Below are 12,716 nucleotides of genomic sequence, written 5' to 3' on the forward strand. Positions count from 1 at the left end.
CATGCAAAGCAATAGATCAATGGATAACTAAGAAGCTCACCATAAAAAGGATCAAACAAATCCTCTCAAAACTAAAACATTAACCGTACTTCCCAACACTTGAGCAAACCAAACAATAGCCTAATCTCTCTTAAACCCTCTCACACATCATGCAAAGCAATAGATCAATGGATAACTAAGAAGCTCACCATAAAAAGGATCAAACAATTAAGTCCTCCCAAATCCATTTTCACAATAGCTGAACTGCTGTAAATCCCACAAAAGTACATTAATCAATAGTTAAACGAAGAAATAACCATAGGCAAAAAGTAATCAGCTAAGCAAACAAATAAATAAAATCGAGGAATTAACCTTACAATTCATGCAAATCGCAAGCAAGTTCTAATTGAATCACTGATCAACAACGGTAAGTGTCCAGAAATCAAACTAAAGCTCTAATTGAGCCTTAGATTCATGCAAATCGCAAGTAAGCTCGAACTGAATCATTGATTAGCAACGGTAAGTGTCCAAAAATCAAGCAAAGCTCAAATTGAATCAATGATTAGCAACGGTAACTGTCCAGAATCAAGCAAAGATGAAACCTTTAATCACCCACCTTGTCATACACACCCAGACACGTTATACCCACCCCTACACGTGGCCAGTGAGTTGGCAGGTGCTTGCACATGCATTTTTTCGAGGGCAAATCAGTCACAGCACTGTAGATAAGGAAATGGTAGTACAAATATAGGGGCAAATTGGACAGCACACTGTTCATAAGGAAACCCATTTTTTTGAGTGTTGGTGCTTTTATAGGGTAAGGATTTTTCTGGGTTGGGTCCTCTTCTTCAACAGACACTATGCTCCATTTTCATCGCTTTTTACTCCTTCCCGATTATCTTGCTTCATTTCGTAAACCACCAAAGTTTACCGTTATAATTCCGGCAGTTTTGCCGCCAAATTAAACGAAAACCCTAAAAAAACAAAGAAATTAAGGGAATGGTTAACCCAAAGGGTATGAGTGTTAATTTCCTCCATTGAAGCCGATTTTTGAGTTCCATTTCACCATTTGAAGCTCTTCGATCCTCCATTGATGCGGTTCTGATTTTCGTTCCTCCATTGTTGGTGTTCTGATTTTGCTTGAATACAATGATATTCTAGACAATTTTACAATTTTGACCCATCTTATTAGCTAAAATAACAAATATACCCTCTTCGACGTTAACAAATACATAAAATATTAAATCAAATAAAATTTTCAAATCTAACGATCCTTTTATAGCCATGACTCCGTAAGGATGTCATCCTTCTGATTCATCTGTTTGTATTTGAAAATTTGATAACATTTTCACCAATAAAATAATTTCACGACAATCAATTAGATCCAATATCATGGATTCAAAACTAAGAAATTTTTTCCCCGAAAAGAGAAGATACTTGCATTTCGAAGGAAGTCGAAAAACTCTTGTTTTTCGAAGGAAATCGGAAACTTTTTATTTCGAGGGGGAAAAGTTTCTCCCAAAAGGAGGAAACATTATTTTAAACCTACAATACTTTAAAAAAAAATAAGGATTTTCGACTTTTCACCAATTAACCGATGGAATCCTCTCAAATTCAATAATGGAGGATAGGGTTTTGAAGGGAGGAAGGTGGAGAAAGGAGAGAAATTTTTTTAATGTAAATATCAATTTATATGGAGTATAATAAAACCTTATCCGATCTAAACCAGGCATCCAGGCGGCTAGGCCTTAACGAACCAATTAACATGTCCGATTACTTGAAAATTTGAAATCTAGATAATTCTTTTACTTTAACGACTACTCCATTGTTAGGTAACATAACACTGTACAGTGAACACTGTTTCACTGATACAGTGATACTAGTAGTATGTCGGTTTAAGACGAGCCGTGTTTTTTCTTTTGTCCTCCTTTCAACCCATCAAATTTTATTTTATTTTTTTTTATAAAACATCAAAGTAACACTCACTCGTTCAATAGATGAACATCATTGGCAAATCTCCCAACATCATCACTCGTGTAACTCCACCATTGGCTCCTCCATCTCACCCTTTTCTCCTTAAACATTGACCCCACAAAAAATATCTACTCTTTTTCACCCAATTTGCCAATTTGCCAAAAAATAAAAATAAAAAATAAAAAATTGGGTCCCAATTTCATCTCCCACCTTTCCTTTCCTTCATCTAAAACCCAGAAAAAAATAAAATTCCCAGTAAACCCAGAAAACAGAGTACAGTATCCCATTCATTCATTTCCAGGAACATTCCCACTAAATTTTAAGGGCGGTGGCCCCTTCATACATACACACCGCCTTACTTTGCTCAGATATTTTCCCCTCTTTTACTTAGTCGGCAAGTCTCCATGTTTACCTATAAATTCACTCTCCTCCATTTATTTTCTTTACTCTGTTTTTTTCTTTTTTATAATTTTCATTTTCCAACTCCTTAATTCATGGATTCTGATGATAAAATGTTTTTCCCAGAAATACCCATTTCTTCTTCTGCTCCAATTTCATCTGGGTCGACTTCGACTTCGTCTTTCGACCCGTCCTCTGTTTTTTCTGAACCATTTTACTCAACTGGGTTTGATTCCATGACATCATCTAATGTCATCAATATGAATTTTCAGGGTTTTTCTTCTCCACCTCCTCCTACTCTTCCTTCGATTCCTGTTTTTGTTTCGGAGTCGGAAATTGAGCAGAAACCTCAGCCATTAGAGTGTTTACAGGGTACTCCAATTCCACCATTTTTATCCAAGACTTATGATCTTGTTGAAGATCCCAATTTGGACATGATTATATCTTGGGGTTCGCGAGGCGAAAGCTTTGTGATTTGGGATCCTGTGGATTTTGCTAGACTTGTTCTTCCTCGGAATTTCAAGCACAATAACTTTTCCAGTTTTGTTCGTCAGCTCAATACTTATGTGGGTATTTCCCCCTATATTTTCTATTTATTCTACTGCTTTTTTAATTATTTTAGTTATGTTCAATTTTTATGTATCATCACTTTGTATCAAGTTTCAAAAAGTTGTAATTTTGGTTGTAAAAGGGATTGATTTTGCTGCAATGTTGTGGGGTTGGTTGTTGTAGAGTTGTACATATTTTGAGATAAATGTATAAATGTTTTTTGTAGTGGATTGTGTTCTTGGTTGTATATTTTGTTGGTCTATATCACTATATGTGTAATGAAGAGGAAATGCTTCTGCGATGATTGGAAATGGATCATACATACTTGAATCTTGATCGTGGTGTTCTTCGCATTTCCAGATATAACAATGAATTTACTGGTTTGATTGTTTGCTCGAGTTTGGAGTTTCACCATATTACAAGGTAGAATCCGGGCTTTAATAAAATTTTAGTTGTTATTACTGCTACATTACTTTAATTCAGCTTTATGCATAATGATATAGTATGTTTTATGTTGTTAGTGTTACACTTGTTGCTTGGGTTCTATGTTATAACTGTAGGATTTCAGGATATATTAGAATGTCAGGTTATTGTGAATGTCAGCCTGCTGTTGCTAATCACTGAATCAGGTTCTGCTCTACTTGTTTCTTTCATTCGAAGTTCTATTGTATTCCTGTTGTATTAAGTAATTGTATGACTGAAATTTTGAGTGAAATGCATTGTATGGCTGAAATTTCGAGTGTTTCAGTGTACTGATTAGGGGTGAGCAAAAATTTAGGGTACCCTGATCTGGAACCGGAACCTGTTCGGAACCGCAGGTTCCAAACCCGGAACCTGTTGAACAGGTTCCGGTTCCGGGTAATAAAATTAGGAACCTGTTGCAACAGGTTCCGGTTCCGGGTAATAAAATTTTGGACCTAGAACCTGTAGGGTACCCTGTTAGTACATGTTCCCTATAAGATACATGAAACCGAAACCTATATGGTATTGAATATTCTAGATAATTAGTGTTGGTTTGTTATATTTGAAGCAGTTTACTAAAGTTGTAAGCTTTAATTATTGTGAACATCCATTTTTAAAAATATAGAATTGTCACAATTATCAAGTAACTATTAACCTTACTTTGAAAAATAGGGTACCCTGTTTAGGAACCGGAACCTGCAGGTTCCGGTTCCGGTTCCCAATTCTTAGGAACCTGTTGCAACAGGTTCCGGTTCCGGTTCCTATTTTTAGGAACCTGTTGCAACAGGTTCCGGTTCCGGGTACCGATATTTTTACAGGGTACCCTGCTACGCTCACCCCTAGTACTGATGCAGTGTATGACTGAACTGTCGAGTGTACTGATGCAGTGTATGACTGAAATTCCTGTACCTTGTCATGAATAGATGTTTGTATTTGGACTAGTTGTAATACCTCTCATGATTTAGTATTAATTGTGGACATTTTTGGTTACTTCAGGGTTTTCGTAAGGTTGATCCTGATAAGTGGGAGTTTGCGAATGTGGGGTTTTTGCGTGGAAGCAGACATTTGTTGAAGAATATACACAGGCGAAAATCCACTCAATCTCAGCAGCTTACTTCCTATGGAGGGTCATCATCTTCTGAGTCTGGAATTGGAAGTGAGATTGAGAAACTAAAGAAAGAGAAGAGTGCATTAATGCAAGAGGTTGTTGAGCTGCAGGAACAGCAGCGCGGAACTGCAGAGCATGTAGAAAGGGTGAAAGATAAGATTCAGGCTTCAGAGCAGAGACAAAAACAAATGGTTTCATTCTTAGCTAAAGTGCTTCAAAACCCGGTATTTGTAGACCGTTTGAAGCAAATGAAAGAGCAAAGGTCTATTGTTTCTCCAAGAACAAGAAGGAATTTTCTGAAGCAAGCACATCAAGAAGCAGGTAGTTCTGGTACATCTCTGGAGGGACAAATTGTCAAATATAAACCCGAGTTTGAAGAATTGAGGGAGTTTCCGTCTTCTGATATTCCAATGACAAGTGCCCAAGATTATCTCTTGCAAGATTTGATGGGGATGCCAAGTAGTGGAGCACTGAGTGTGCCTTTTCAAAGTGAAGCTGTTCCTTTGGATGAATCTGCAACAGCACAGGATATTATGGATATCCCTAGCTCAGTTGGAGCTGGCCTTTCGAGTGCTGAGTTAGGAGATCCCTTTTCAAGAGGAAAACAGGTGGCTGCTCCTCAATCAGAAGCTGCAAGTGACTACTTTGTTTCATTTCCTGAGGAATTGGTCCGACAGAAAACGTTTCCTGAATTCTCCTCTCCTGCAATTGGTAATATCAAGCAGGAGGAGGTCTGGAGTATGGGGTTTGATCTCAGCACAGATGTTTCAAGCTCTAGTCCTGCATTTTGGGGCAACGTTGCCAGTTATGATATTCCGGATGTAGGAACTTCTTGTCCAGGCGAGTTTTCAGATGTCTTTGATTTAGGCTCTCTTCAGGCAGGAGGTACAGGAATTGAAAATTGGCTGGATGATGATTCTTCTCCTGGCCACCCTGAGAATCAAGGTTTCGAGTCGAAAGATGATATTCCTAGGACTAATTCATAGGTTGCACTTGTTAGCTCAATGCGAGTGCAGCCCTATAGTGTTTTTAGGTTTAGATTAGTACATAATTGATTGAACGAGTGATTCCATCATTTTATCTATAAATTTGTTTGATTGATTTTAGCTTCAATTTCTCCAAATTTCTTTCTTTAAACTTATTTCATTATCCACAATGGATGTGGGTATTATCCCCATCTGTTTGCTGATACATATTTGATGGTTCTTCATTAAGTTTTTGGCTAATGACTGTATCTCCTGCAGGAAATTTCTTTGCTAACAGCTTAAAGTTTTTAAGTTATGAATGTTCGTTGCAGGTAGACATGTGCAGCAATGTAACCAGGCGATGTGGTAGGTACTTCTTACAACCGACTAAAGAAGAAGCAAGATCTGGTAAGCATCTTTCATATTTTCATATGAATTTCTTGATTAGTATTATGATATAACCCAAGTAATATAGTCATTTAGCATGCATGCAACCTGTACATAGCTTGTTTTGATATAGCTTCTTATCTCTCTAGAGGTCGAAACAAATGAGAGAACTGATAATTTTGGAACACTGATGATTTCCCTAACCTACATTCACCCCTAAAATCTCTGCTCATTGTGCTAAAAAAATTCCCTCAACTTTTGTGCTTCTTATAGAAAGTATTCTTACATCTTACCTTAAGAGAGTATATAAGCTACTTTGTAACAAGTGATGGAGAGAAAGTTGATATCAAGCTTTATACCTGATATATATAGACGTCGTGCCAACTAGTACATAAAAGCATTATAAGTTAGGCTCCCTGCTTCCTGCTTAAAAGGTGTATCATTCTTATCCATGTCAATTGGTTTTCGGCTATCACACTTGAATGGATTTGGGAAATAATGTCTTGTACATACCTCTGATGTCTGTCAGTAAAAAAAGATTAGGATACATTTATAATGTATCAAACTTCCACCATTCAAAGCAACATTTTTGCTCAGAAATAAAGCCTCACAAGTTCACGACAAGCTTCTTATTAGAAAGCAGAGGCTCGACTCATTAAAAGACCTCATTCTACAGATCCATTTTTTATTTTTTGTATATCTTCTGTTCATCATATGCACTTTAGTATACTTGAAGATTGGACTAAAGATGTCACTTAGAGTAGCTGCAATAGTGACCAACCCACTTATTCCTGTGTTATGAGACCTTGTCATGATCAAGGTACACTCACAAAGGGCTAAGTTTGATCCATTAGTGGAAGAGATAAAGACGGTCTAAATGTAGAGCAGTATACACTGCTTCTAGAATGTGATTAAACTTAGAATCTATTGCAAGCTTGCTTTCGTTCAATGATATTGGCAGATTCATAAGATAAGATTGTAGATTCTTAGATACATTATGATATATTCTAAGATTTGGGTGATAGATATTCATCTCCAATGGGTTAGAGAAAGAAGATATTATGCTTGAAAGTTGTAGCTACTGTTACCATGCTGCTTAGCCTTGCTAATTCTTTCACTCCTTGCAGTATGACAGCTTGATACTAGTAAGATTGAATGCCTGAAGGTTTAGCTAAGATAATCCTAGCTAGGATGTTTGAGAAGACGACGATTCATTCAGCCTCTATAGCAATAAAGAAGGCTCTGAGCTTTGCCAAAGTTACCTTATGATGCTAATATTGTTTCAACATTTGTAGATTAGTGCACTAGGTGATGTTCAACTCTAATTTATAAAATTAAAACTACAGTATTTGCAAAGTAATTCTATAAAGGAAAAACAATGGAGTATGAGATTGCATTTGTATGTTTAGTACATATCTCTTTGCTATCTCTCAAAAGTAATTCAATATTAGATTGCATTTGTCATCGTACAGCTCGGTGTAGTCCTTCGAGCTTCTCTATTTTTATTTTTACTTAGTATTACTTTTATTGAACTTAGTGAGTGCGCGTACTCTGGCTATTTGCTACTCTCATCCCGCTGTCTCCAATTGTTTACACCACTTGCCTTTTTTAGGTGTCACCAAAAAATTGCCCCATACTATTTTTGGCATATTTTTTCCACTTGCACTCTTTCTATTTTTTTTCTCAGTGATATTTGTGTCAACCCATGTGTACTATTTTTTGACCAAAGTCTTAATAAAGTGATATGATTTGGGGCAAATAATTAGGGACAGAGTGAGTATACTTTAATCTAATTCCTTATTATGTATATTCACTAGAAAATGGACCAATGGTTTTGTTGTTAGTTAACAAAAAAGATATTAATAGTTAGAAATATTATAAATAACATACATGAATATATAAAGGCACAAATGATATTAATACGGAGTAGTATCTTTTATTAGAAGTCGGTTGGTTAAATATGTTAATATTGTATTTATATTAAGTTTATCTTGTTAGGAGTTTTAGGTTTGTTAGGTTTCCTTTTTTGTATTGTGTATATATATTGTCGTGGTAATCAATGCAAGAGCTAAGCTGCCGTTTTCTCCAATATTTCTTGAGTTTAATATTGTATCACAATCTCTCTAATTTCTAGAGAATTTTTTTCGATCTTGGTTTGTTCATCCAAATACATTAATTTCCACATTGTGTGAGATTACGGCTTCAATTATTTATAATTTTCTGATATTCTTTCACAATGAAAATTAATTTCTTGTTTTTGATTTTTTTTCCGAAGTTAGGGTTTATTGAGCCCTAATTCTCGTTTTATTTTTTGGTTGCTCGGGTTGTGGGTGATGCATCTGTGTGGTGCTCAGTGTCGCGTGGTGTTGTGCGATTGCAGTGCTGCGAGGTGTGGTGTTTGCTGCGGTGTGGTGCGCGCTAAGAGTGTGTGTTGCGCTGTGTGTGTTTGGTTCGTGAGGTTGTTGTACGTGTGGTGGTCTTGGAGTGTGGTGTGGTGCAGTTCATGTGTGCGTGTTGCGATTGTTGTAGGGTTGTGCGGTGCTTAGTCTAGTGCTGCAAATTAATTCTGGTGAGTTGCGAGTTAGATTTGGTTGGTGCGTATATTGTGTGTGCCTTGTTGTTGCGGGACGTGTGTGGTGTTTGTGGTTGTGTGCTCGTGATTTGGTGCGATGGCTGGCGACGATAACACTTCTTCTCCAAAGTACGAGCCATTCACTGATTATTATCTTCAGCCTAGTTAGGGTAGGGGTGTCCATTATTCAGATAAAAACCGAAATCCAATCCAATCCAATCTAAACCAAATTATCAATTTGGATCGAATCCATACCTTAAATCGGATTGGGTCAGATTAAATTTTTTTTGAAAATTCGGTTTTTGGATCGGATCGGATTAACCTTGTTCGGATCCAAAAAACTGAAATAACCGAATTATGAAAGCGTTATTTTACGAAAAAATATTGTTAATATTAATCATGTTAAACTATGTTTATGATTATAATAATATTAATCATGTAAACCTATGTTTTCAATACTTGTATAAATCATGTACTACTATACTTTCAAGAATTGAAATTTTATTATTGCAATTTTATTTTTATAATCGCATTAGAAACAAAAAAAAACTAGCAACATATTTAATTTGGATTTTCGGATCGGATCCAAATAACCGAATTATAATTCGGATTGGATTAGGTAAATAATTCGGATCGGATTGGATTTAAAAATTAAAAACCGAAATTTATTTCGGATCAGATTGGATTTGGGCTAAATCCAAACCGAAAACCGAATAGACACCCCTAAGTGAGGGTTCTCAATTGGTGATTTGTCTTGTTTTGCTTACCATTGACAACTCTGAAGAGTGGTCGAGGTCAATTCGCAACAATCTTCGGTACAAGAGCAAGCTCAGGTTTGTGGATGGTTCTATTGTCAAGCCCGATTATAAGTATGTGGATTATCGTCAGTGGGGTATTATTAATTCTATTATTGTTGCTTGGATTAATAATACTCTTGATGTTAGTATTCATTCTACTGTTATTATTCCTGATGATGCTAAAACTTTATGGGATGATTTGCGTGATCGTTACTCTCTTGGTAACTGTCCTCGTATTTTTGAATTGAAACATGATATTGCTGATTGTAAGCAAAGAGGCCGTTTTGTTGCAGTTTATTATGGTGAATTGAATAAATTGTAGTTTGTTGTCTAGTTATGTCAAATTGCCTGCTTGTACTTGTTCCGCTGCGAAAGAATATGCTAAGTTGCATGAGAATGAGTTGTTGCATCAGTTTTGTCTTGGTTTAGATCCTAAGAAGTTTGCATTGGTTCTGTTGTGTCTACTTTGGTGATGAGTGATCCTTTGCCTACTGTGAATGTTGCTTATGCTAAAGTTGTTGCTGATGAGCATAAGCAATCTGTGTCTGAGGCACATGAGGCCTCTTCCTCTTCTGCGACTGTTGGTTTTAATGCAACATGTACGGCTTCCGATCGAACTTCCGAACGGAAGAAGTGTATTTATTGTAAGAAGTTCGGTCATGATAAGAACTATTGTTATGAGCTTTATGGCCTTCCGGGAGGGGATTGTAGAGGTCGGGGTGGTCAGTCGTCTGGTAGAGGCAAGGGTGAATTTGCTTATGCTATTAGTGGCTCTCGTAGCAATAATGAGCCGGATTCTGATTCTGATTGTGGGAGTGTTCCTACAATTTCTAATGCTAATGGAAGGAACTCATGTTGCTGTGAAGGGTGCCAAGTATAGTTCTTCATTAGATGGTAATAAACTTGGTACGTATAATTCCATTGATTGTCTCATTGACACTGGAGCTTCAAATCATATTTCTGGAAATATTGAACTTTTCACTGATTTACATGACATCTTTTCGCCTGTTGGTTTGCCAATGGAAAGGGCACGACGGCTACAAAGGAAGGAAGAGTTATTTTGTCTAATAATTTAACTCTTGATAATGTTTTATATGTACCTGCTCTTAAATGCAACTTGTTATCTGTGTCTCAATTGTTAATAAAACAATAATATTTTATTATGTTCACTGACAAGATATGCATTATTCAAGATCGCAGTTTGAGGAACCTGATTGGAGCGGGGGTACAATACAATGGGGTCTATAATTTTTGTCCAGTTCGTGCTGGGAATCTGCAGACGAACAAAGTAGTTGTTTCATATGCAAGTTTGTAATGGCATAAGCGTCTCGGGCATCCATCAATACAAGTTGTGAGCTCTCTTCCGGGGGTTTCTAGTAGTAGTAGTACTCAAAGTAGTAACTCTGGTTGTTCTTTTGATTGTAACATTTGTTTTATGGGTGACATTTATTTTATGGGGAAGAAACCCCGAAACTCATTTTCGTTAAGTATGAATAAAGCATCTGATATTTTTAATTTAATTCATTGTGATATTTGGGGTCCAAATAAGATTGTTTCTAGTTGTGATGCTCGTTATTTCCTAACCATTGTTGATGATTTTTCTCGTGCTATTGATGGTTGGTAAATATCAGGCTTCTCATTTGTTTTATGAGTTCTGTACTATGACTAAGACTCAATTTGGCTGGAAAGTGAAGGTGGTTCGTAGTGATACTGGTCAAGAGTTTCTAAGTTCGGGTGTCGTTCTTTGCAAAGAAGGGCATTTTGCATCAAACGTCATGTGTTGACACGGCTCAACCGAATGGTAGAGTTGAGCGTAAACATCTTCACATTTTAAATGTGGCACGAGCTCTTCAATTTTAGGCGAAGTTGCCCAAGTTTTTTTTGGGATGAGTGTGTTATGACTGCGGTGCATCTCATTAATCGCACACCAACTCTAGTTTTGAAAGGTAAAACCCCGCATGAATGTTTATTTGGTCAATCACCTTCATATGATAGTTTGCGAGTCTTTGGTTGCTTTGCTTATGCTGCGAATTATCCCCGGATTAAAAATAAATTTAATTCTTATTCCCGAAAATGTATTTTTGTTGGTTATCCTCACGGAAAGAAGGGTTAGCGTCTTTGTGATTTAGAGACGAAAGAATTTTTTGTTAGTCGGCTCAGTTCTTTGAGGATAAATTCCCATATCTTGAGTCACTTCCGGATCAGCGGAGAATTTTGCGGGAACGATACTTTGCATATCCCCCTGTGTCGGATGATGATGATGAATTTTTAAGGACGCAAATCGGTGTACAAGGAGGGGGAGAAGCGTCCGAAACATCCCACCCCGCAACCGGGTTGTGGGAGCAGTTGCCCAGCCGCAACCAGGCTGTGGAGTAGCCTGCTCAACTTGGCTCCCCCCGGCAGACCTGCCCGTAGGCAGGCTGCGGCATCCAGCCCCCAGCCGCAACCTGGCCGCGGAGCAGCCTGAAAAAATAGCAGCCCCGCAGCAGCAGGCCGCGGGTAGGCTGCGGCAGGAGCCCTCCAGCCACGGGCAGGCCGTGGAGGCTGCTGCCCCCCTCTTCTTCTTCGCCAATTTTTTCTTCTTCTTCTTCGCCTAATGACTTGGATTGTGTTCAAGACTCGAGTTGTGTGCCTCATACGAGAAGCTCTCGAGTTTGGTCTAGTAATGTTCCAAAGCAAGAAATAGTCGGTGAGAATATTGTGATTTCATCGGAATATTTGAGGGGGAGTTCGTTGGATAATTTGGGTCGTGGTCATCGTGAAAAACAGCCTCCTTTGTGGCATCGGAATTATGTTACTCATACAATCATCACTGAAAATATAGACCCCTCGACATTAATTATCGACTCTCCTCAATCACATTCCTCAGGTAAATCTTTCCCTATAGCTTGTCATGTTGAATATAATCGTTTTTCTATGAGATACATGTGTTTTTTTGGCAACGATCACTAAGAAAAAGGAACCGTCTTCATTCAAAGAGGCGCTTAAAAGACGTTGGATGGCGTAAGGCGATGCAAGATGAGATTGACGCTCTAAAGCGTAATGGCACATGGACCATTGAGGATCTTCATCATGGCAAGACGGCGATTGGTAATGGTTGAGTGTACAAAATCAAGTATACCGATAAATAAAAGGTAGAACGTCTCAAGGCTCGTTTGGTTGTTTATGGAAACTGATAGGTTGAAGGTGTTGATTATACTGAGACGTTTGCTCCTATTGCAAAGATGGGTACAATACGCCTTTTATTAGCTATTGTTGTTTCTTTGAATGGGGAGTTACATCAGATGGATGTTCGTAATGCATTTATTCATGGTGATTTGGATGAAGAGGTGTATGTGCAGTTTTCTCCAAGGTACGGTACTCCAATACCTGATAAAGTTTGCAAGTTGCAGAAGTCTTTATATGGCTTGAAACAAGCCTCGAGACAGTGGTTCTCAAAGTTGTCTAGTACTCTGCGAGGTTTTGGGTTTAAAAACTCATATGCTGATTACTATCTATTCAGCTACGTACAGGGTAGTGTTTCT

The 12,716-nt window shown here is 37.7% G+C and overlaps 1 protein-coding gene across 1 annotated transcript; it reads left to right on the top strand.

The window, feature by feature from the left end:
- Positions 1 to 2,180: 2,180 nt before the first annotated feature.
- Positions 2,181 to 5,578, top strand: LOC145617743 (heat stress transcription factor A-3-like). The gene is made up of 2 exons (XM_081672494.1): positions 2,181 to 2,918; positions 4,360 to 5,578. The coding sequence occupies exons 1-2, from the start codon at positions 2,448 to 2,450 to the stop codon at positions 5,455 to 5,457; spliced, it is 1,569 nt and encodes a 522-aa protein (XP_081528620.1). The 5' UTR covers positions 2,181 to 2,447; the 3' UTR covers positions 5,458 to 5,578.
- Positions 5,579 to 12,716: the final 7,138 nt, after the last annotated feature.

This window comes from Chenopodium album, chromosome 26 (assembly GCF_948465745.1).
Source record: "Chenopodium album chromosome 26, dcCheAlbu1.1, whole genome shotgun sequence".
NCBI lineage: Eukaryota > Viridiplantae > Streptophyta > Magnoliopsida > Caryophyllales > Amaranthaceae > Chenopodium > Chenopodium album.

Coding starts and splice junctions, on each gene's coding strand:
- LOC145617743 (XM_081672494.1), top strand. CDS start 2,448: ATGGATTCTGATGATAAAATGTTTTTCCCAGAAATACCCATTTCTTCT. Junction 2,919..4,359: donor TTCGTCAGCTCAATACTTAT/GTGGGTATTTCC, acceptor TGGTTACTTCAG/GGTTTTCGTAAGGTTGATCC.